Source organism: Thamnophis elegans, chromosome 1 (assembly GCF_009769535.1).
Source record: "Thamnophis elegans isolate rThaEle1 chromosome 1, rThaEle1.pri, whole genome shotgun sequence".
In the NCBI taxonomy this organism is placed as follows: Eukaryota; Metazoa; Chordata; class Lepidosauria; order Squamata; family Colubridae; genus Thamnophis; species Thamnophis elegans.
The window spans coordinates 116,571,345-116,596,436 of NC_045541.1; the positions used below are offsets into that span (position 1 = coordinate 116,571,345).

General features: G+C 35.1%; 1 protein-coding gene across 1 annotated transcript; it reads left to right on the forward strand.

Moving 5' to 3' along the window:
- On the forward strand, positions 1-23,055 carry EHD4 (EH domain containing 4). The gene is made up of 6 exons (XM_032235633.1): positions 1-333; positions 9,285-9,461; positions 12,609-12,706; positions 14,836-15,248; positions 17,538-17,702; positions 20,230-23,055. The coding sequence occupies exons 1-6, from the start codon at positions 101-103 to the stop codon at positions 20,767-20,769; spliced, it is 1,626 nt and encodes a 541-aa protein (XP_032091524.1). The 5' UTR covers positions 1-100; the 3' UTR covers positions 20,770-23,055.
- Positions 23,056-25,092: the final 2,037 nt, after the last annotated feature.

A 25,092-nucleotide genomic window follows, 5' to 3' on the forward strand; every position in this document is an offset into this window, starting at 1 on the left:
TGCTTGCCGGGTCGGCCTTTCAGTCTAGTTGCCAGCCAAGGCGGGAGAACGAGCGAGCTAACGAGCGGCTGAGGACCGGCCGCCAGCAGCGACCATCGGCATGTTCAGTTGGCTGAAGCACAGCGGGCATCAAAAGCCCGGCGAAAATGAGAACGTAGTGGAGACGGTGACCGGCGGTTTGAAAGAGCTTTACGCGAAGAAGCTGTTTCCGCTGGAGGAGCATTACCGCTTTCATGAGTTCCACTCGCCCGCCCTGGAGGATGCAGACTTCGACAACAAACCCATGGTGCTCCTTGTGGGTCAGTACAGCACCGGGAAGACCACTTTTATTAGGTAAAAAAAACCGCGCTCGGGGCTTCCTACCTGAGCGATTATGGCGCGTTAGCCCCAGCCAGGGAGTTGCTTGCCTTCCTGCTGTTTCAGGCGTAAATAGCCATTCGTAACTCTCGAAAACAGCCCCAGAGTAAGCTCTCTGCCGCGTCTCTGTTCCTTGCTCACCTGGTGGGGTTTGGCTCGGGAGGAGGTGGTGGGGTCTACCGGCACGTTTATCTTTCCTTGCTAAACTGAAAACCATGTATGTGACGTATGGTCCAACACCTACCCAGTTTTCTATTTGACTTCCACTTGTCCGATCCCAACCGGGATATTAAACACGATGACTAGGCCAAGAAGATGATGGATTCAAATATCAAAATTCATCAGTAATAGCTTATGCGTGGTCGGGTATGAACATTATCAAGGGAATAAACAATAAAGTGTTTCCCCTATGACATCATGCATTGCAGTAAGCCAGGGCTTGTTTGACTCCCTTCCTTAACTAGCTAGCTTTGGATGCCTTTATATGACATTCTGAACTGTAAAATGTGATTTGCAAATCCTATTATGGCTTTGTGAAACCCGAGACCACCCTTAGTGAATGGAAATGCCCTTTGGAGGCATTTAACTTTAATAGGATTAGATTGTATGGTAGTGTTTCTGTCTAGGGCCTTCTATCTAGATGATCTACTAGTATTTGTAATTTTTTATAAATTGAATGTGCATCTTTCCCACAACTGAATGAAGAGAAAGATATGTGGCTTATGACTTTGTACACAGAAAAGTATACATTTTAAAGACATGGTTACTATATTACTTCATGCATAATAAAAGTTGAAAATAAGGAAACCAAAACCCCCAAAACTCTATAACATTGAATATTATATGCTGTCCGAAGATCAGGCTTTGCAGCCTGCTATGTAGACTGAATCTGGTAAATATTTGGCTATATAAATTTAAGACAAGTTTCAGGGTAAGAATGTTTAGTGGCACAGATATCAGTAACATGGTACATATAGAGAGGGGTATGATTGTCCATTTATAGCCTTATTGAGAACATATTGAAGAAAATAGCTAGTTAGATATAACGTTTTTTAGTATTATCTAAACATCAACATGAATTTATTTCTAGTGTACATTTCCATCTGGATTAGTGTCTCAAGGTAGCTGAGTAATATTTTAATTGCTTTTTACTCTTAATTATCTTTTCAAATAGCCTTAAGTTAAAATCTTTTAATGTTCCCCTTTTAAAGACTTAAAGCTAGGCCTTAAAGGAATCTAGAGTTTTATTATCTCTCATTCGGGCAATATTGCATGTACATATATATAAACCTTCCAATGTATCTATTACAGATAGTATTTAGTACAGGCCACCTTTAATTTGCCCTTTTGGTATTTAATTTGCTATTATTAACTTCCACAGAAAATGGTTCAATTATCTCATCCACATAATGAAATATAAATAATTATAAAGAAGGCCATGTTTCACAATCCACAGCCTTTTAAAAATTCATAACTATGCAAAAACAACTGTAGGTATGCAATTGAAAATACATTACATATATAATAATGATTAAAATTTAGCTATAAATATGACAGTATAAAGACGAAATATCCACAAAATATCTATTTGTATCAATATGGAATTAGTACAGTCCTTTAGGTGTCATTAAATTTAGACTGTGGGAACATTGCTTCATCTTTTCATTTCATTTTTTTAAATATACAAACTTCAAAAACAACTAAGACTCATATTCTGAATCAATTTCTTAGTATCAAGAATTTTTTTATATAAAATCTCTTTGCTAAATTCCAGGCTTTATAGAACAAAAAGCTCAATATTAAATTACAAATTAAATTAAGTTTAGGAAAATAATTTAGCATCACAATTCTTTGTGTCATTATGTCTTTATATATACAATCAAATATTTCATGAATGGCCTCTTCAGACACTTGGGCTTTCATTCCAGATGTCTAGTAATTGTCTATGAAGATTCTCAGTCATCCAAGTCATGGTTGTCCCAAAGGAACTTTTCCAAAAGAGAGCTGGAGGAGAAAGTCCAGTTGCCTTTTGGAAAAGCACCTTTGGGATTTCTAGTAACTGTAATACCAACACCTCAGGGGAGCAGTTTTTACCTTTTCTACGTTATCTGTATGACTCTAGTGCTTCCTTTTCCTGTGATTAATACTCATTACAGTCCTCCTCTCATTGTGTTTCCTGATTTAAAGGACCGATACTAAATATAGTAATTTTCAGCATGGTGAGTTAGAATAAATCCTTCTAGGTTCAGTCCCAAGTGGGGGAAAAGACACTGGAAACATGCTTGGAAAGATGGTTTAATGGTGGACAGGATTACATGGCTTGAGCTCCTGAACAGAAAAAGAGCAGAGATGCTGAAAGTCCCTGGTTTTATGCCCTCTCTGGTCTTTGAACTCGAGCTTGTATTCTGATTGGTTGTCAGACTCCCATGGGGCCATGCAAGGGCAACTCTGTATGCTGTGTTTTGAGTCCAGGTTTGCTTGAGCATTGCTTCTTCCCAGGTGCCATGTGGTGAAATCGGTAGAGGGTTAGTCCTACCTTTGTTATGTAGAGTAGATTGGCTCAGGCCTTAATGGCTCATTGACAAAGGTGGAGGGCTATTAAGAGTGAGTTCTATTTTCTGCCTAAAAACATGTTTCTCTGGTTTCTACTTCTCTTTTAGGGGAAATATTCTGCCTTTTTAGTATGTCCTAAAATATTTCATTTTTCTAGGAGAGGGGTGGGTTTTAACTTCCAACAGTGGTCTCCCATGACCTTTGAACTTCATGTCCCAGATAGTATGGGTTTTATGGGAATAGAAGACCTGTTAGAATGCTTCCGCTTTTAAATCCTTTCCTTCCTTTTTCTTTTACAAGTTTGGTTTTATACCCAGTAGAAAGCCTAGCAAGTTCTATACTTAACTTCAAGATAAGAAGAGTTTGCTAACTCCAAGCTGACTCATTCATTTCATCAGCAGTTAGTGAAGTAAATATTTAGCACAGCTAGTCTGGTAGAATTTAAATTGCCTAAAGAGTTATTGTTTTTTCCTTGGAAATATATACTGCCACTTATTTATATTTGGATTTACAGATACTGTTGGAAGGTGAAGTGGCTTAAGAGCAGTGAGACTGATATTGACTGAACTGAAGGCTCTGGTTTCTTTTGCAATGGGTGTCATAGAAATCATCTCATGCAGTTTTAAAGAGCCCATGGTTTAAGTTTCATATTATAGTTTTTCACAGAATTGTCTGCTTTAAAAAGAAAAAAAAAGCTCAACAGGCTAAATCAGAATTAATTTTAAATGTATTCAAATTGTGATACGTACTAATTTTCCTAATTTCAGATTGCAAAATTGATTGTCAGTGTGTGTGTGTTTGGGATTTTTTGCTAAATATATTTTATTCTTGCACCTAGTCATTTTCAAAATGAAGTATAAATTTTATTTAAGAAGTGCTCTAAAATCTAATGATTACTTTTTAATATGAATATTAGAATACCAAATGTCATTTGAGACATGTATTAAGGGCACAAGAAGACAAAACATGAAAAAGGGGTGTATCTTACCTTGATTCTTTTGTTTGCAATTGAGACACTTTCACTTGTGGATTGCAATATTACTATGGTGACCACCAAAAAAGTGATAAAAATGGCAAAAAAGGGAGGAGAAGATCAATAGAGTAACCTGCAGAAATTCAGCAATAAGTTGTGAATCAATTGATATTACTTTGACTAAATCATTTGATACTAAATTGACAGCTTTTTGAAAAAGAATGGATGAAAAACTTTTTTTATAAGAGGAGATAAAAGAGGAGATGAAAAAGTTGAGAAGATGGAAATCTATAAATCAAGTATCTAGAGATGTAAAACATATTAAGTAGATATTATGGAGAGTAAAATAGAAATTATAAATTGGAAAGAGAATTATATAATTTGGCACTGCTGGAACTGAGAGAGAAGGAATTTTATTTGAGATGTCGATAAGGCTGCAACACACAACACACACACACACACACACACACACACACACACACACACCACACACACACACACATATATATATATATATATATATATATATATATATATATACATACATACATACATACATACATACATACATACATACATACATATATATATATATATATATGTCACAACCCCTGGTAAGCCCCAATTATGGGAGGAAGCTAACTGCTTCCATCATCTGTCAATCGGCTCGTCACAAGAGTCCATCACGACAGAAACCCAATATTTTTACTGTTGCCTTTGTTATATATATATATGTTTTTTATTTGTGCTGATAAATAAATAAAGGGAGACTAGTATAGATCTATTTCAAGCTATTTAGCTCTCATCAGCTAGCCATACCCTTACTGGGATTCGAAAGGGTATGGCTAGCTGATGAGAGCTAAATAGCTTGAAATAGATCTATACTAGTCTCCCTTTATTTATCAGCACAAATAAAAAACATATATATATATATATATAGCATTTGTGCTGATAAATAAAGGGAGACTAGTATAGATCTATTTCAAGCTATTTAGCTCTCACCCTTACTGGGAACTGAACCTGGGCTTTATTACATATCAGGCAGTTATATTAGCCACTAAGCCACAGGCTCTCTTCCTTTATCAGCTAGGCCAGGGAAATAGGTATGTATTGTGTCACAACCCCTGGTATGCCCAAATATGGGAGGAGGCATACTGCTTCCTTTCTCTGTCTATCGGCTCATCACAAGAGACCATCATGACAGCCATTATTTTTACTGTTGCCTTTGTTACATTTGTGTTGCATTTGTGCTGATAAATAAATAAAGGGAGACTAGTATAGATCTATTTCAAGCTATTTAGCTCTCATCAGCTAGCCATACCCTTACTGGGAATCGAACCTGGGCTGTATTTTATATATATATATATATATATATATATATATATATATATATATATATATATATATGTGTGTGTGTGTGTGTGTGTGTGTGTGTGTGTGTGTGTGCGCGCGTGCGCGCGCGCGCCCGCACCCATAATGACTCCCATTTATTGTATTTCTGCTATATTGCTTATCTTCCTGTTTTTATTAAGATGAGACTTCCTTCTAAGCCTCATGTCACAAATTTTACTTCAAACAGGATTCTTACTCTTCAGCAAACATCCGCTCTCCTTTTATGCTTTTGCAACAAAAACAGTCAGGCATGTAACCAAGCAGAGTTCTAATGAAAGGTGGCGCATGGAAGAGACAGTATACTTTATTTCATATTCAAAATCCAGAACTTCTGGCTGACTATTCGAGATTAGCTGAAGTTCAACAGAAACAAAACTAGGGATACTTTTGTTGTTCTGTGTTTGGGCAGGGAAAAAATCCAGAGAGATCTGGGAATGATTTTAGGGGTTGAGTAGAGCAAAGTTGGTACCACCAGTATGTACGCATACCATCGACAAAACCCCCCAGGGTTCACTTTCTTCCACTGTTAATCTCCTTCATAACCACTACTGTCTGCAAGAATGGCATTTCAAAACTCCTCAGGGTTGACTTTATTCCACTGTTAAGCTCTTTCATCATTTGTTCTGCAAGAACAGCAGTTCAGTCTAGACTCAGAAGCTCCCAGTGTTGTTCGATATACAGACCAAAATATTTGGAACAAGTATATTTAAAGGCTACTAAATCAATGGTTCCATGCCTGAAACACTTTCTGCATGGAGCAGTTTGTTTGTCCCTTATCCTTTCTGTTTGCTTTGGATCTGCAGGTCTGGAAAATTGTTGGAGTGGAATGGTAATCCTATAAGACAATCTGTTTAAGCCAGCGAAACATCTCCGTACTGAAACAATATTTATTTTATTTTTATTATGAAGCTTCTGTGCTATATTGCTCTCTAATATGGGTGTGTTGTAGACAAGTCTGTGGTTTCACAACAGTCAAATAAAAACATGATTTATGTTGGTTATACTTTAAAAGGATTGAGTCTGCTAAGTAACTAGCAAAACAAGCAATAACAAATACAAATTAAGTCAGTCTGAACCACAAACACAGCTGGTGCTAAAGAAGTTCTTTGTGTAAAATTATGTTCACATTTTCATTGCTTCTAATGCCTGTTGTGCTAGCCTTCTTTCTCCTCTTCCCTTTTCCTTTAGTCTCTTCTCAGTTTTCTTCATCATATTCATGTCATCAACTTGGTTTTTCATTCATTATTTATTTTGTTTCATGGCTATGAAAACATTATAGCTTAGTCAATTTATTTGTGATGATGTTTGGGATTACAATAAAATCTTGATTCTCTGGTCCTTCAACAGATTTGAATGTAATGCACAAGAACGAAACTCTGTTGTTTGCAAATGTCCCAGACAATTTAAATATTTATGTCATTTATGTCGGCTTATATCATTAGTGTAGTTGCATTACTATATTCTTATTTCATGTGCATCGATTTATGTACTTTGCATTACTGTAGTTACAATTTCATTTAAGAGAGATTTGGATACAGGAATGGATGCCCCCCCCCCCCCCCGGTTCTCTGCATTTGAGTAATAAAATCAAGGGCAAAAGTATAGGATGTGCTGGACCATACTAGATATAATATGTGAAATAGGGCTCTCAGTATCTTAATAAATCACAAGATGAACAAGAACCAATTCCTGAAGTAAGAAAACCTGCTTATACTTCTTGAAAAGAAAGTACAAGATCTTAAATTATTCTTTACAATAATCAATCCAAGAGAGAGTGGCTTTGATTTTGTGAGCAAAATGATTCAATGATTTTGTATATTTTCTGTTTGTTTTCATGTCAATTTCTTTTGCTTTATGAGTGGATTTATTTGTTTTTCAGGGAGTTGCTTTTTATTCTACATTGATCTTGATGGTTAAATATCTAAAGTTCTTAGGAATGAACCAGCATACAAATAAAGTAAATAAATAAATAAAACTTAGAAGTCTATTGGAAACCAATGCAACACTGCAAAATAGGTGTTAGATTGCCAAATCATCTAGCACCCATCAGCTTGCAGTCTACATCTGCAGTAGTTTTCAAGAACAATCCCAGCTATGGCATATTGCAATAATGTAGTATAGAGATAATGAGGACATGAGTCACATCCTTCTGCTTAGAATGGAATTAGTATACCAGTCAGAGATGCATAAAGGCATCCCAGCTATAGTTTCCATGTGTTGAAGTAGATGAAGATTTAAGTCCCAAGGTGTCTGCATAGAATGGGTTTGGCATGAAAAAAAATTTTTTAAAAAAACCCTGAATTATCTGTATAATGTACCTATGTATAGGGTCTGTAACTATTCATTTTCTTGGAAATATGTAATAGAATAGATTTTCAAATGAATGGGTTCGCTGAATCCTAAAAGAAGCCAGAAAATTACTTACAGATATGTGGATGCCTTGATTTACAACTGTAACAGCTTACAACCAGATTTCCAGTCCCAGTTACCATTCTAAGTTGAGAACTACCTGTGTGTGGGGTCATGAATTCTGTTTCCTTTTTCTACCATTCCAAGTTGCTGTGATAAAGCAACATTTTGTTTTGCCACTGGATTTTTTTTCTTCCGTTATAATGGTGAATCGTACAAATGAACATAATGCCCAAATCTATTTCCAATGTAACTCTGATTGGGAGAATTCTCAAACTTCATTATTGTGGCAAACGTTCATTGATCTTTATTCTTTTTTATAGGAGATTGCAAAAAAAAAAATTACAAAAACTTGTATGTCATATGCTTATTGAATACTTACTAAACATGTGTAATTTATTTTAATTTATAGAAAAAATAAGAAATTAAATATATTTAATGCTTTAAAAAAGAATAGATTTCCCCCAGCCTGGACTTCTTCAAATGCTATTTGAGAACTATAGGAATGCATGACCTCAGTACTGCAATAGAATGTCATGCAGAATTATCTGTTCAGTATCTCTTACTCTGGCTTCGTCTGCTCTGTGGCTACAGCAGGAAAAAAAGATAATAGCATACTTCTATGTAATTGTGTCTGGGATTTGGATAGGGAGGAAATTGCTGTCATGTGAATTACACAAGATTAAGGGGAAATGGAAATAATGCTGCTTGACTTATCAGAATTAGATTATTTTAGTTTTTATTACAGATGTTAAAAGACTGGTATTTGTGTAATTTCTTAAGGTAATAAGCATTTGAGGAAAGATCTGACAAGCAATTATTTTATATTCTTTATTTTGTTGCACTGACACAATTTGCCAAACGTGGTCACTTGGTCTTATTTTAGGAAGCCAAGAAAGCAGCTCTACAGGTAGCAAACATAATTCATAAACCTGAACATATTTCATTCATTAGTAAGGATAAAACTCATTTGTTCCCTGGTCTGCAGCATTCAGAAACAAATTGAATGGTATGGTTGAAAACATTTCCTCCCCTGTCTATTTATTTCAAATAAAAAGTGGAAAAGGATGTAAGACATCAAGAGTTGGCTTATTATTTAGGTGAACAGGAAAGGGAAGACACTGATGATGAATTTGGTGATGCAGATAAAAATGAAAAAAGTCAGAAACAAAGTCATGAATCTGATTAGTAATTTAGCCTAAAAGCCTTTAAACTTATATTTAAAAATTCTGCAGTATTTATTTTAATTTAAAACAACCAGCATTTTAATTATCATAAATACTAATGCTGTGTTTTTATTCCATTGAATTTTATATTAAGCCAATTGGCCAAATCTCTATGGCATGGTTGCAGTATCCATGTTTATTTCTATGTCCCACTGAATGCAGATTTAAATTATTCATACATTTTGCAGTCATTGATAAGTCTACGAACTACAGAATATAAAAATAAAAGGTGTCTTGGTGGCATCATAATTGTGGAAATCTATATTTGGGGTGGCTTCATTTATTTATATCCTAGCTTTTCCTTAGAAGAATAGACCTGAATGCTTTGTTCTCAATTTTTTATATTGTTTTATTATATTTTGCATCACCATTAGGTACCTCTTGGAGCAAGATTTTCCAGGAATGCGAATTGGCCCTGAACCAACTACAGATTCTTTCATTGCTGTCATGTATGGAGATACTGAAGGGAGTACTCCAGGAAACGCTCTTGTGGTGGATCCCAAAAAGCCATTCCGCAAACTCAGCCGTTTTGGAAATGCGTTCTTGAATCGGTAAGGAAAGGCTGTGTGCTAATTTATGCAGATATCTAATAACATTTTGTGCTGCTGAGCAACCAAACTTCTGTGGGCCATTTCTAGTCTCTGTCTATCAACCAGCATGATATATACAGATACAGACATTTCCAAAAGAGTCATAAATTCCTTTGTTTTATAGGCTCATATAAATAAGTCTATATAATTGTGTAACAAATGTAGATCAGTAACATTTTAAGCAAAAGCTAATAAAATTAGTGATAACTTAGAATCATGGAATTTTATGCCTTTTTTTACCATCTTCAAAATTCATGTAAGGGAAACTGAAGTATAAAAAAAGCAAGGGAGACTTAGATGTAGTGGTGTTTTTCAGGTTGTAGCAGTGGTGAGTTGCCAATTTTGTTTGGGCACTCACGCAACGCTTCTGCGCATGCGCAGAAATGTCTGTGCATGCACAGAAGGGTCTGGGCAGGTGGGCAGAGCCTCCTGCCACCGCTACTACCGGTTCCGCTGAACCGGGCTGAACTGGCAGCAACCCACCTCTGGGTTGTAGGACATAATCTGCACATTTTGAAAGAGTTTTTAAGCTTTTTAAAGGGACAAAAAGCTGTTGGACTAGGATTGGAGAAATCCAAGTTCAAGTCCATATTTTCACTCGTGGAAATAGTTTGATAACTTTAACAAATTTTTTGTGTAAAAACAAAAACAGCTACTGAAGGAATAAGGCACTGTGTGAGCTACAGATTTATGAGGTTGTTTTTCATATAATTCTCATTACTAAAATTAGAGCCACTCTTCACCCTCACTGTTTCCAGAGTCCACAAGCTCTAATTCTGCTCTCATAAAAAGAATAAAAAACTGGTAAATTCTTCCTTGCCTTACTTCATCAGTATTTCAGGTTTGCTTCTTCCGGTTTTTCTTGCCTTGAACTAAAGAGCCTAAACCCCTGTTCTGCCTCTGTGGCTTGAATAAAATGGAAAGGAAGAAGGGACAGAAATATATTTGGTTCTGTAAATATATGTAAAAATTCCCTTTCCAGTTGTTTTAATTTAATTTTTTAAAATTCATGAGTTTTTGGGTTGTGTGTATGTGTGTGTCTGGCACACTAGCATATACACACACACACCAAACTTTGCATGGCTTTTAATTGATTTTAACATTTGAATAATAATATTTGTGTGGTTGTTTTCATGTTTCTATTTTTTGGTATGTATATTATATTATTATAATGCAAATGTTAAAATCAATTAAAAGCCGTGCAGAGCAATCACTGGGAGAGCTTATCCATTCAAGAACAGTACAACCATTTTATGGGCTGTACACAATTCTCTGACACACACACACAAACACACACACACAAACACACACACACCAGGCCAGATAGCGAAGCCAGGTCAGTTTGTGAGTTTTTTCATTCTTGAAACTTTTTTTCTCTGAAAAGAACTTTAATTGGCTTTTGTCCTAATGTAACACAATCAAAATATTGTTCCCTGGTGGTGTATTTATCAGCACAGCTTTTTTTTTAAGAAGCTAATTCTAATTTCATTGGTAGCCCAACAACAATTGTGGGATAGTGCAATGAACTATCTTTGTGCAGCTTTCTTAAAAAGGCAAACTGCTACAAATAATTCTAGTTTACAATCCAAAGAGCTTATTTAATACACTACTGAAAAATCTATTACCTCTTTTCTTATTGCCCATAAATGCTCACAACAGCTTAAGTGTATTACAGTGCTGTCTCTATACATAACTGCAGTTCTTGTTTTTCATGTAAAACCAGTTACTACTACATTCTTGGCATCCAGAAAATGTAAAACACAGTGTGATTGTTTGGTTGGTATAAAGGACACAGTCTTCCTACAAACTTGTCTTTTTTTAGCCACCCAATAAACGCACAAGGAGGACAATATGAATTATTTTTAAAATAAAATTTCATTGCATTGTTCCTTACTTGATTTTCTAAAGCTCTTTTGTAGCCTTGTAAAAAAGACTGCAGAAAATATTTTTAAAATATTAAGTAATTCCAAATGGAAAAAAGCTGTCATATGCAAAATTCAGTATATTCTGTTTTGCTTTTTACTGTATTTTAACATATTGTACATCACCTAGATTACATGGCATAGTTTACAATATTGTTACGAATTGGCATAGCTGAACAGTATTGTTAAATAAATAAAATAATTAGGAAGGAAGACATAATATGTCAATCACTATTCATTTTAATGTTTTTATTAATTGGGTCACTTAAGTTTACATCTGTATATCAAAACATCTTGCATAATATTTGGTTTAATATCTGTCCATAGTCATGTATATCCTGAAATTTTTCAATTACATTTCTTTTCTTTAAAGAATGGGAAAAGTCCCTTAGTTTCTTCTCTTTTCCTTATCATACATTATTCTACAATGTAATGTTTCCCAGTTGTATTAAGCAACCTATCTATCATTCCCAGATAAGCTAGCTAATAACTCTATAATATTGGAGTTATAATCCAGTACAAATCATTAGAGAAGTCTAATTTTGGATATGAAAAATAAAATTTCAGAGATTTTTTATCCGTCTGTCAGTATTTATCCATCTCAGGTTAATAGCAATAAACTACCCAGTGGTAAGATGGTAGGTGCATCTGCAAATGGATTTGATGAGAGTTTGAAAAAACTTTGATCTCCTTTGGGGAATTGTATCCAATAGATATCTGGCTCTTCTATTGGAGAGAATTCCTGAAAAAATATTGTAATTGACAGGCAAAAGGTACACAATAAACTTGTTATTGTTTATTGTGTTTTAAAATGTATGTATGTGTGTTTGTGTGTTTGTGTATGTACATACATACAAACATACATATACACATATATACATACATGTATGTGTGGATACATGGATGTGATAAGAGCCCTAGACGTGAATCACCATATTAACATACAGTTTCTCCATGAAAAGCAGGATCCTGGTCTAAGTAGAATTTCCTCTCTTATGGGGAGAAATATTCATGCTCTCCAAATGGGCAGGAGTCTTAAAGTTGGGATCATTTTATATACAGAAACTGGACAAAATGAACCACCACCTTTCATGCTTTGGTTGAGGGTTCTATCACTGATAGTTTAAACACAGGGAAAGGCTTTTCCCGGGTCTTCTGTAACCAAAGTTTTCCCTTTTCCATGTAGGTTCATGTGTGCTCAATTACCCAATCAGGTTCTGAAGAGCATCAGCATCATAGATAGCCCTGGCATTCTTTCAGGAGAGAAACAACGCATCAGTAGAGGTGAGTTTTCTCTTTTTTATATGAAAACTTTGGCAGAAAGCTTTGCCAAAGATGGAATAAAAAAAGATTCAGGATTTTAAAAATAATAATAATAATAATTCAAATAATAGAAGAGACATTGAATATACCAAGCCCAATTTGTCCAGTTATGTTCCTAGCAGATGTTCAGCCACAATCTGCTAAACATATAATTAACTCCGCCTTTTATGCTCTCTTGTATTACTATCTCTGAATTGAAAGATAACATTTTCCTTTGATTATAATGTTCATTATATTAAAAAGTAATTGACTTTGAAATATCTAAGGAAAAAACTTCAACTGATTGCACAAAGTTACTATAAAGGTTAGAACCAAATAATATGTGTCCGTGTGTGTGTGTGTGTAGCATTCATAATGCTTAAGACTACTATGTAAAATGAAATATACATAATTTTATCATATTGACTCTCTACTATTACTTTTATTAATCCAAGTCATTAAAAATAATTGTCAAATTATTTTATTAATAATATATTAAGCTATTATATCTAACTCAAAACTGAAGCCTTCCACATATATCAGATCTACAGTTCTCAGCACGCTGACCAAAGATTTAGGAAATTATAATTCCAACACATGGAAGACACAGATTACTGATTATTAATGGCATTGACTTATTAATAAGACTATAGATAGGGCAGAATTGAAGGAATTTGTAGTTGTTGTATACAACTTTGAGAATGTTTTGTTTCTTTTCAATTAGCAGCATTACAAAAAAGAAAACACCAAAAAACAGCACATGCTAGAAGCATATGCTCGGGGAGATATAAGTTAAATATTATTCATTTATTTTGCAGGAGGTTACACTTCAAAACCAATCATGCAAAACCACTTTAAAAATCTGAAATCGCTGTAGAGTAGTAGAGAAATCAGATATGGTTTCATGGGTGCTCACTGTTATTACTATAGTTTAATAATTCAAATATAATGAATTCAGATATAATTAAGACACCTTAAACACCATTTTATCAGAAATTTAGAGAATACTACAGTATTGTCAGAAATCTAAAAAGTAATCAAATAAAGTAGTCAACTTTACTCAGTTAAGTATTGACCACAGTATTGAATCAGTGCAATGTGTCCTAAGTAGGTGAATATTATACGGTCATATAAAAACTAAATTGCAAAACTTACAAATTGTTATTGTTTGATGTTATATTCTGCTAACAGAACATTGAAATCATATGTCTTGTGTGCTGAAGATTTAGGATCAGTACCTAAGAATTTCAGAAATTAGCATGTATAAAGTCCCCCAGGTTATGAATGAGATCAGTTCCTAAGTCTTTTTTAAATCGATTTTGTAGGTAAGTCAGAACAGGTACATATGGTTCTTACTCAGTGTTAAAATATTTGTCGGATGTTCTTCACTTGGGGACTGCTTGTAATATGTATGCCAAAAATACCATGCCTCAAAAGGATCCATCTTTTCTCCCATCCAAGGCATTTTAATTTGTTACCTCTCTCAATCTATGTATCTCTTCACCTTTCTTTCTCTTTCCTTTCTCAGTTTTACAATCTGTTCCTTTTTTGTTTCCCTTTTCCCTATTCAAGGATAGAACCAACCTCAGCAAATTTAGCTATGTTTAAACCCCAAAATATTGGCATGGAAGAATGTGGTTGAATAATAATCTCCATTGCAATAGATTTTTGCCATGCTGGGCTGTGATGTGTTGCCAAGTTTAATAAGGTTCGGAGCTTGCTCTGATTTCTGTCACATAGAGGAAAATCATCTAACTTAGCTAGGAAAATCCTATCTGTAACTATGGAGTTAATTCTTTGGAGTAAGATATTTGCTTGTGGGAGCTACTGAATATGTGAACATTCTCCATATTCTTGACAACCTGTGTAATTCTACATTTATAATTCTAGTAACATTTGCTTTAGGTTCATGTTCAGAAACATAAAGCTGTGAACAGTCATTCATGAAAGTTATTTGCAGTGTAGAGGAAGCTGAACTGGCCGCCAATGTAGTATCAAGCATTACAAAATTATGTCTTCATCCCACAAGAGTTATGTTAAAAAACTGTGAACAAAATCATATTTCATCAATATCAATAAATATTTCCTACTTATTGTCTTTTTTTGTTCAGGTTACGACTTCTGTCAAGTCCTGCAGTGGTTTGCTGAGCGGGTTGATCGTATCATCCTTTTATTTGATGCCCATAAACTTGATATTTCCGATGAATTCTCAGAAGCAATCAAGGCATTCCGGGGTCAGGATGACAAGATAAGGGTGGTGTTGAATAAGGCTGACCAAGTGGACACCCAGCAGTTAATGAGAGTATATGGTGCACTCATGTGGTCCTTGGGCAAAGTAATTAATACTCCTGAGGTATTGCGGGTTTATATTGGTTCTTTTTGGGCCCAGCCCCTGCAAAACACAGAGAACAGAAAATTATTTGAAGTAGAGGCACAAGATCTATTCCAGGACATTCAGAATCTTCCACAAAAAGCAACAGTGAGAAAACTGAATGATCTGATCAAGAGGTCACGGCTTGCAAAGGTAAAGTAGGATGTAATATATTGCCACTGACTGATGTGGCTGATTTGCTCACTTGTCATTTTCATCGGCAGTGCAATAATTGGCTATCTATATAAAGTCACAGAAATGTCATTATGATTATTGTTCCATGTGGGAGTGATTGACACCTAGTAGACCAGAGTGTTGATTGTCAGTGGAAAGGGAATCCATTGTCTCCCATGGTAGAAATTTTGGGAGGCGTTATTATTTTCTTTCTTTAAAATAAGAATAGGGGGAAGCTCTTTCATCTTGTTTGTTTCAAAATTAGAACATGATTTTATTAACTTTCTTTGATAGCATTGTCGTATGTATATATGCATACATGTTCCATCTAATAGAAAGCAATTGCTGTCAATAGCAATATGCGAGTTTATCTACATCCAAGTACAACAGGTATCAATCCATGGGCATCCACAATGGGGTAAGAAACTTTTAAAATAGCATGTAGTGGAAAGTCCATTCCAGTTTGGCAAAGGCACAAGATACGTTTTACTGAAACTTGGCAATATACTTTTCAAATTGATATTCCTCAGCTTTATTGCCTTCTTTTAATAGTACTACTAGTTCTACCCTTGCCTGGTAATGTTTGTAAAGTTGAAAACATTGTCTAAACATGGAAGCATACAAGTAGTTGTCAAGTAATATATAATTATTAGCTAAAAGAGATAATAGGTTATATGCATGTAAGTGGTGGGATTCAAAATGTTTTAATACTGGTTCTGTGGCATGGTGTGGCTTTGTCGGTGTGGCAGGAGAAAGAGACTGCAAAATCCTCATTTCCTCCCCACTCTTGGGGGAAGGTTACTGCAAAATCCCCATTCCCTCCTTACCCCATTAACCTGCTTTCCAGCTCTGTTCTCCTGTTCATGGCAACAAAAGAAGATCAGCTGGGAGGCAGTGGGGGCGCGGCCAGCCTATTTGTCGGTTCTCAAAATTTCCGCTACCGGTTCCCTTGAACCTGGCAGAACTGGCTGAATACCACCTCTGATGCATATACAAGCATATTCATAACCTATAAATTGCAAACATCATTAATCTATAATTCTCAACATCCTGCTGAGGTTTCCAGATGTGGCTATCTCAGTAAGCAGTGTTTATGATAATGGTAGAGATCCTATCTGTCAATAATCAAAAAAGATTATGATGCTAGAGAGAGAGAAGGAAAAATACTTATTTCTGTTACCTTAACAATTCTTTCCTGTTAATGTATACATACTTTCCTGTTGAAGGGGTTAAAGGCCTATTCTAATTTCAAAACTCAGGAAGACTCAGGTGGTTCACTCATTTTATTAAAAAGCATTTAGTTTCTGGAATTGTAGTTCAGATGCACAGAGTAATGAAGTGACCCAAAGAAGTGAGCTACCATTCCTGGAAGCCTCTGCCTTTTAATAGAATGGGTTAATCTGGGGGAAAAAAAAAAGAACAGCACCAGATTCCTCCTGATTTTTGGCTACAATAGAACAATGCAACTTTTTGTCCAAAAAGTTGAGTTCCAGGATTTGAAGGGAAAAGGATTTCTACCATCTAGGGGTTCCCCATACTTTGTCCTTGGTTGATTCCCACCACCACCCCTTTTGATGGAAGCTAACCCAACTTTCACTATACAGAAGAGCAGACAAGGCCAGGAATTCTTTTGTCCTAATTCATGTTACTTCTTATTAATCCATAAACTATTTTTATATACGGTTTGTATGTTTTTCAATGCAACAGTCTGATCTAAAGCATGCATTTTTCCTTTTCTTAGAAGTTGCTCCCAGTTCTGACTTTGAGTTAGTTGAAGCCTTTTTTTCCCTATTTCCTCTCAAAAATTGGACAGTTCTTAAGTTTACTTTTTTTTTTGTAACCCATTCTTCCATACATAGTCAGACATACAGTAAATGTTTGCTAGACATAGTTAAGAGTTTCTGGTAAAACTTTTCCAGAAATATAAATATTATTTTTATTGAATTTTGCTGCAGTTTCATATCCATTGTATTTTATGAATAATTCTAACTTAGTAAATTCCTCAGTTTGATGTAAGTTTCTGGTTCCAATGTTGTATATTTTGAAGTTGCTAATTCTTTTTGGAGCTATGTTGGTGCTATTTTGGATTATCAGATTTTTATGAAACGCCCATGATTCAGCTTTACAAGTGCTTTTCTGGATTTGTGTATGCTTAATTTATTTACATGAAATATACATAGATGCATGTAGATAAATGTATTTTCATTTACTGATTGATAAATAATTTTTAATGCAAACATAATTTTTAAAACAAATTACTCTTTTTAGGTGCATGCTTACATAATCAGCTACTTGAAAAAGGAAATGCCTTCAGTATTTGGAAAAGAAAATAAAAAGAAGGAATTGATCAACAAATTACCTGAAATTTATCGTCAGCTACAGCAGGAGTATCAGATTTCACCAGGAGATTTTCCTGAAGTCAAGAAAATGCAGGTATTGTATCTCAGTAGACCAAACTGTATTATAGGTAAATAGGCTACCAAACAGCAATTTATATGTTCAAAATTGCAATGCATGATAATAATTCCATATCTCTACCTAACCTCAGTTTTAATTCCCACAACTGTTTGGGGATATATATTATGATTAAAAAGAATATTTATTTATTTTTCACATTTATGAACTGCCCATCTCCCCCAAAGAGGGGTTCTGGGTAGTGTACAGTAAAATGTCACAATATATAACAATATGTAAAAATTAAAACCTTAGAATTAAAATTTCAAAACTCAAATATTTTTAGAGGCTGGCAAAAATAATTAAAAAGGCAAAGGAAGGGTTCTTGGCGCACCAACCCTGCTCCATGGCTTCCAGATCCTTTGACCTCCCCCTGCAAGCCCATAAATAAATAAGTAAGGTTAGTCACACAGTCAGCCAGATGTTTATACTGGATTTGGCATTTTTATCCATCTATCGCTTTTTCCTATGGACTTGGGAAGATGATGGTGATGATGATAATGATGATGCACTTTATTAAAAAAAAAAGTTCTGTCCTCTCACAAAACTATTCCCACCTAGCTTTACAATTTGCTTTCAACAATCTTATCTAGTTAGGTTGTGTTTCTGGTTGGGATATTTACACTGAAAAACCTTCATGGTCTTGTCAGCTGCCCCTTACTGCCTCAACTACCCATATTTCTTTTAGGAAAAAAATTGACCTTTATATTGTTTTGCAGACAAGGGGAAATAGAAGCGCTAAAGCAAATGAGCTCTTATGAGAGAGAAAAACATAAGTCACATTAAAAATGTAATGATACATACCTGTTATGATTCTTAAGCAAACAGGAAGAGGATGATCATGATGTTTGTGTCCTGTCTTTCAACTCAGAATGGCTAACATGCCGAATTTAAAATTAATATTATTTTCTTAATGTATCTGATTGTTTGTTTAAAATTTCCAGCTCTAATTTAAGAGAGAGTTAAAGTCTTAGATTTGTTGGATGGGCCGACAAATAGCATCAGTTTCAAGGTTTATAGGCCTTGCTGAGAACTATGATAAATAAGTGATAATGTCTTTTTAGTCAGTCAAAAAGCAGATTTGGAAACTTAGTTGGAAGTGTTGTGCCCCTCTTGGGAAGGAGGAAAAGATGGACTGTAAAACAGAGGGGCTTTTTAGATTCTGTCCTGGCATTTCCAGAAAAGACTGAGGAGAAGTCTGAAACTTCGGAAAAGTCTTACAAATCATCAAACAACACTAAGCTAAATAAAGTAGCAACTCTAAACAACAGTTTCCTGCATTCACTTTAGGGGAAGAACATTTGAATTATTTTTATTTCATTGGGGAAGTGGAAAAACTCAAGTTTTGAAGAGCAAGAGAAAAAGATTCAAGGTTTTTTTTTTCCCATTGCATCCCCTTGGGAATAGCAGTTAGGTAGTTGCTTGGAATATTCCTAGTCTTGTGTCCTTGAGTGGAATGTATGAAGCTACTACCGGTCTTCCCTATGCACTCCTACTTAAGCATATACAGAGCAGAAACACACTGAAATGCAACACATTACCTTTTTCCCAGAAGAAAATAGCAGATGTTTCTTATGGCCCTGCTGATAAAAGAGAAATCTAGATGCCAATGCCCTGAATTTTCCCCCCAATCTTCTTATTCTAGTACATATGTATACCCTAACTGGAAATTCTGAGAGCGAAAGTCGGTATCTCTTAAAGTTACCAAACTTGAAAAACACTGGTCTAATTGAATATTGAAGAAATTTATATCAGGGAGAAAAAGACCATAAATAAAATTGAGTTCAAAAGGGCCCAGATCTTGCTGAGGGCTGCAAAGAAAAACTTTTCAAAGAAATTTTTTTGATGACAATGCATTCCTGCGGGAGAGGCAGTGGGGTAGTGGCTTGGAATGCTCCTGACTTTTAACTGTAAGCCCCTTTCCTCCCCCCCCCCCCAACCATTCACATGAACCAAACAAGAAAACATCTCTTTTCGCCTCCTGTTGACATGTACCTGACAGTGCATACAGATTGGATGCAATAAGTTGCTTTTTTACCCCAAAGAAAATTCAGATGCTGCTTATTTCCACTGCTGTTAAAGGGTTAGGGGGAAAAATCCAGAAGATATACACTACATGCATTTTATACTTTTGAAGTGCAGATTCTTACTTGTGAATAGCATCAGTGGGATGAGAAGTTACTAACGTTGAAAGTATAATTGGCTTCCTAATAATTCTATAGGAATTGTTGAGTTGAAGCTCAATTGATTAGGTTGACAGCTGCTGATGGAAATTCTGTACCTAGAGATAAGGTGCTTTTCTGAAATAAACTTAAATTTTCATCCTGCATCCTGTTTGTGCAGACTGGATAAATATTGTTTCCTCAAACATATTGTTTACTTTGTAATGTTGTTCGCAACATTCTGTATTCCTCCTTTTCAATCTTGGTAAGCATCGATAATTTCTTCAAGGAGGTATTGAAAATTTTCTGACTTGTCATTGTTATGTGTTTTTGTCATTTCATAGGAAAAATTGGAGAACTATGACTTCACTAAATTCCATTCACTGAAACCAAAACTGATAGAATCCGTCGATAACATGCTATCCACTAAAGTGGCTTATTTAATGACTCTGGTTACACAGGAAGAACGTAACAAGCCAACACAGAAGGTTCAAGGCGGGGCATTTGATGGTACCACAGCAGGACCATTTGACCATGGCTATGGGGAAGGTGCCAAGGAAGGAGCTGATGAGGAAGAATGGGTTGTTGCCAAAGATAAACCCACATATGATGAAATCTTTTACACTCTCTCGCCAGTCAATGGTAGAATCTCTGGGGCCAATGCAAAGAAAGATATGATGACCTCCAAACTGCCAAACAGCGTCTTGGGGAAAATCTGGAAACTTGCTGACTGTGATAACGACGGCATGTTGGACGAAGAGGAATTTGCATTAGCGAAACATCTCATCAAGATAAAATTGGAGGGATATGAACTGCCTAGTAACTTGCCCATCCATTTGGTACCCCCATCCCATAGAAAAAATGTGCGTGGAATAGAGCGGTAAATGAATTGTTACAAAATTAAACACACAAAATGGTGGAAACTGTTGCATAGAAAAACTTACTTGAAAGTATATTAATCTGCCAATATTTTCAGAACCATATCAAATGTTAAATTTGTGCTATAGCAAAATCGTTTTTGCATTTTTTTAAAAAAAGCACACAGAGCATAATTGGCAACAAGAAACTATAATTAGTCAGAATATCTATGTATGCACATTTGTGTCCTTATAGAAATTATTTCTGATTTTTAAAATATACATGAATTAGATGTGATACACTTTGTAAGCTACAGGAACCAGCAATGTAGAGGTACCAATTATTTTTATGAGTAGATATAGAAACCCTCTTGCACAAAAATATTTTGTCAGAAGTGCCTTTTAAATCTCTTTTTGCAAATATTCAGTGGATAAGAGAAATGTTTCCATTAAATTTACAGTCACATTGATAAAATAGGATTAGGTAGGTGTAAAATAAATTAATACATTTAAATAATAAAATGCAAAACTTTAAAACAGTTCTCTTCCAAGGGCCATTTATTTTTTTCTATTTGAGATATGTTTGAAATATTATTATGATATACCAAACACTATGTTTCTTAGATTAGATTACATTTTTAGGCTAAAAGAATGCATTTCAGTGCACCTTTGTCGTTTTAATCAAATATTTAAAAGCATATTTAGTTTTAAAATTTATGAACAAATAGTTCAATGGGAAAAAGAAAAATATGGTATGGAAAAATAAGTGTTTTAATATTAACTTCATTTGAGAAAATTGGGGAAATATAATTAAGAAATAATTATTTCGGTTGATATTTTAATTGTGATCAGAGTAATTGTTGAACTTGTCCATATGACCTTTTCGCAAGTAAGATATAAAATATCAGTTTTGCAGGATTAGGTTCAAAGCCAGATTCTCCAGAAATTCTATAAACAGGACATGAATGCATTACAGTACCTTTCCCTGTTGTTCTCAGCATTTGGTGATTGGAGATATGCTGTCTTGGAACCTGGAGGTTCCATTTAACATCATAGCTGAAAAGTTATGATAAAATTAGTGTCTGTATATTTTATTTTTACTTTATAAAGTCATTGAAGAGGAAGCTATCACCAAAATATTGTGGTCAGATCCTAATAGGTTAGAGGTAATTGATACATTTTTATTAGCTATAAATCTGTAGAGTACGTTTTGTACAAATATAGTTTTAAAAAATACCCATTCTGATGATTCAATTCCATAAACACAAAACTTGCTCACCAACTAACAATATTCTTTGCAATGCTACCAAATTAAAGGTATACTTACTGAAAGTGAATTACACACAGGGCAGGTAAACTGGTTTGATAATTCTTCTCAGTGATATTATTCATTGTAAATGTGAAAGGCAAAATTGATCATTCCTTAGTATTCCCAGTTTTGGGTGGGTAATGATCATAGGGATCTTGCTTGTTATTCTCTTGCTTCTTCCTTTGTATTGTCAGGTGTCAACGTGTTGTACACATTGATCAAGTTGAGTTGAGTTGATGCCTTGAGCTTCTGAATGAAAGGCAGGATATGAATGTGACAAATATGAAGTCAGATTGTTCCAGCCTCTTCAGTCTCTTCTGTACTGATGAGTGGCCTTTCCACACTTGTTGCCCGAAATCCCTTTAAGTGGGGGTGCTAGCATGACATCTGTTTCTAAAACATATACTTTGTCAGGAAACCATGTTATATTTAGGCATTACCTTAAGCCATAGTATACTTAACTATGGCTTAGGGAGGAAAACCAATTTTTCTGGGTTTAACTTTACGGCTAAGTATGATTAGAACCGGGTATCACTTTTAGATCTTCATTATAACCGCTTTGTGAGCATTGTCATTAAGGTGCTGTAATCATCTCAACTTTTTTTTTTAGTAGATTGCTTACTGAAAACTCCACCAAACTGTCAATCTGTTCTGTTACCAAGATTAATATTCAAGGTCAAACCCATAGTATAGGTCAGTGCTGGTTTTGGAATGGTGGGGATTTCAAGGTTTTTGAAGGAGCTAATTTATTTAGAAAGGGTAGTAAGAGACAAATGGCCAGGAGGACCACATTAGACTAAAGAGCCTGGTGCCTGGAAGGAATTTATCATCTTTCGCTCTTGTATTATTGAGTCATAACAGATACAGATTTCAAGGGGGGGAAATCGTTAAAGGGAAACTGAAATTATTGTATATTGTAACACTGGGGGGGTGGAAATCAAGAGATAAAATTCTATCTGTAAATCACAAATAGACAGAATATATAATTTTATTTATTGTCAAAAAGAAAATAAAAAAAAATACAGCTTAAGTCATTTTAGTTTGTCTTTCTTTTTAGAGTCATACGTGTGTGCATGTACAAATGTTTGCATGTTTTCCCACTTTAAAGTCCGTGTGGCCTATTGAGAAGTGCCTTCAAGTCAAGCATAGCAACCAGCAACTTTAGGGCCGTGTCCATATAGTTTTCTTTACAGGCATAGTTTTCTACTGCCTCCTTCCAGGATGTGTTTTCAAGTTCCCAGTTATGTCCACAGCTCTGGTATTTCCTGGTGATCTCTTATCTAAACACTAGCCAGGTCCAACCTGCTCAGTTCTTTTGTGTGACTTTGATGGCGCCATGGATGTCTTACTGAGTTGTAGCAGAAACAGCAAATGTAGATATCCCGTGAAAATTGTTGCTTATCCCTTTTTCTTAAAAAGAAAAAATGCCTTATATTTCTGAAAGGTCCTCATTTTCTTAATTATTCTGTCATTTTTTAGTTTGGTGAGTGAAATTTGCTCTGGTTTCTTCCTTTTTGCTGAAAGAAAAATTGTTGATGGATGTAAACTGAGGACTATCTTTAAAACAGCAAGACCATGGCATCAATCAAAGTGAGACAAAGAATTAATCCAGCCTCATTTTCTATCATAGCCTTTAGTAATCAACTGGCTTCTCGGGGGCATGGCATAGTATAAGGCAGTGATGGAATTCAAAAAAAATTATTATCAGTTTGATGGGCGTGGCTTGGTGGGCATGGCAGGGGAAGGATTCTGTAAAATCTCCATTCCGTCCCCACTCCAGGGGAAGGTTACTGCAAAAAAAACCTTTCCTCTCAATCAGCTGGGACTTGGGAGGCAGAGAAGAGATGGGGGCAGGGCAAGTAAGAGATGATATTTACCAGCTCTCTGAATTACTCAAAATTTCCCCTACCAGTTCTCCAAAACTGGTCAGAACCTGTTGAATACCACCTCTGGTATAAGGAAGGAAAAGATTTATTAGAAAGAAGGATTATCTCTGTACTTCTGACTCTTTAATAATTGTTTCTCTGTGCATCTCTCCACAAGAGGCTCCCAAGTGCTATCTACAACATAAAGGATTTTCCAGGATGATACACCACTTCCATTACAACATTGCTAACAGCCCAACAAAGTTACCAAACATATTTCCCCCCTGAATCATGTTGAAACCCCAAAGGATTGCTAAATAAAGTATAAATAGTTCATACATGGGTTATTTTTGGCCAATTCCTAAGACGTCCCATCCAACTATAGCTCCACAGAAGATTTCCCAATCCTTAGGATTCTAAAATATGCATGAAAACCCCTTTGGTTAAATAGTAATTCAGTATTTCTGGTTGTATGCACTTATTTGGAAGACAGAAGGCATGCAATAGCATTTTGTTCACATAGGATTTGATGCTGAATTAGAAATCCCCAGGTCATCAATAGTACAATTACAGAGTTTGAGCACAATATCTGTTTCTCTACTGTATAGCTTTAGGGTTGAGGCCATATGAAATTCCTTTTTTCAATTATGATTACAGTATTTCGTTTTTGTACTATTGCTAAAAATCTTGGATGTAATCTATTCTTCGACATTTAATTTTGTTATTGTTTAGGGGCACATGCTGCATTGTTTCAACAATTCTATTTCTCTCTTTTGCATAGTTTTCAAATACTGCAGGGTTTTTTAAGGCCCCCCCCCCATTGTTAATGGACTTAAAATAATTGCTATTTATTAAAAACAATGCAAAAAGTTATTTTTTTCTGCAATGGTCTGCCATCTGGTGGTTACAAATAGCATTGATATTAGACTACTGCAATATTTATATGTCCTAGAATTGATATAAATTCGGTCATAGATTTGAAAAAGTGACATGATTGTTCTGATGTTTTTCAGTGCTTGAAATATTTCAATGATTTTAGATGAATAACTGGAAATTTCAAAATTCAGGACATTTACTTCAATTCAGCTTTGAAATGAAAGCATATTGTACCCTAAAACTTTTTAAAAGGTTTTAAATATGTGCCTAAAAAAACAGTTTGGTGTAGTGGTTAAGGCA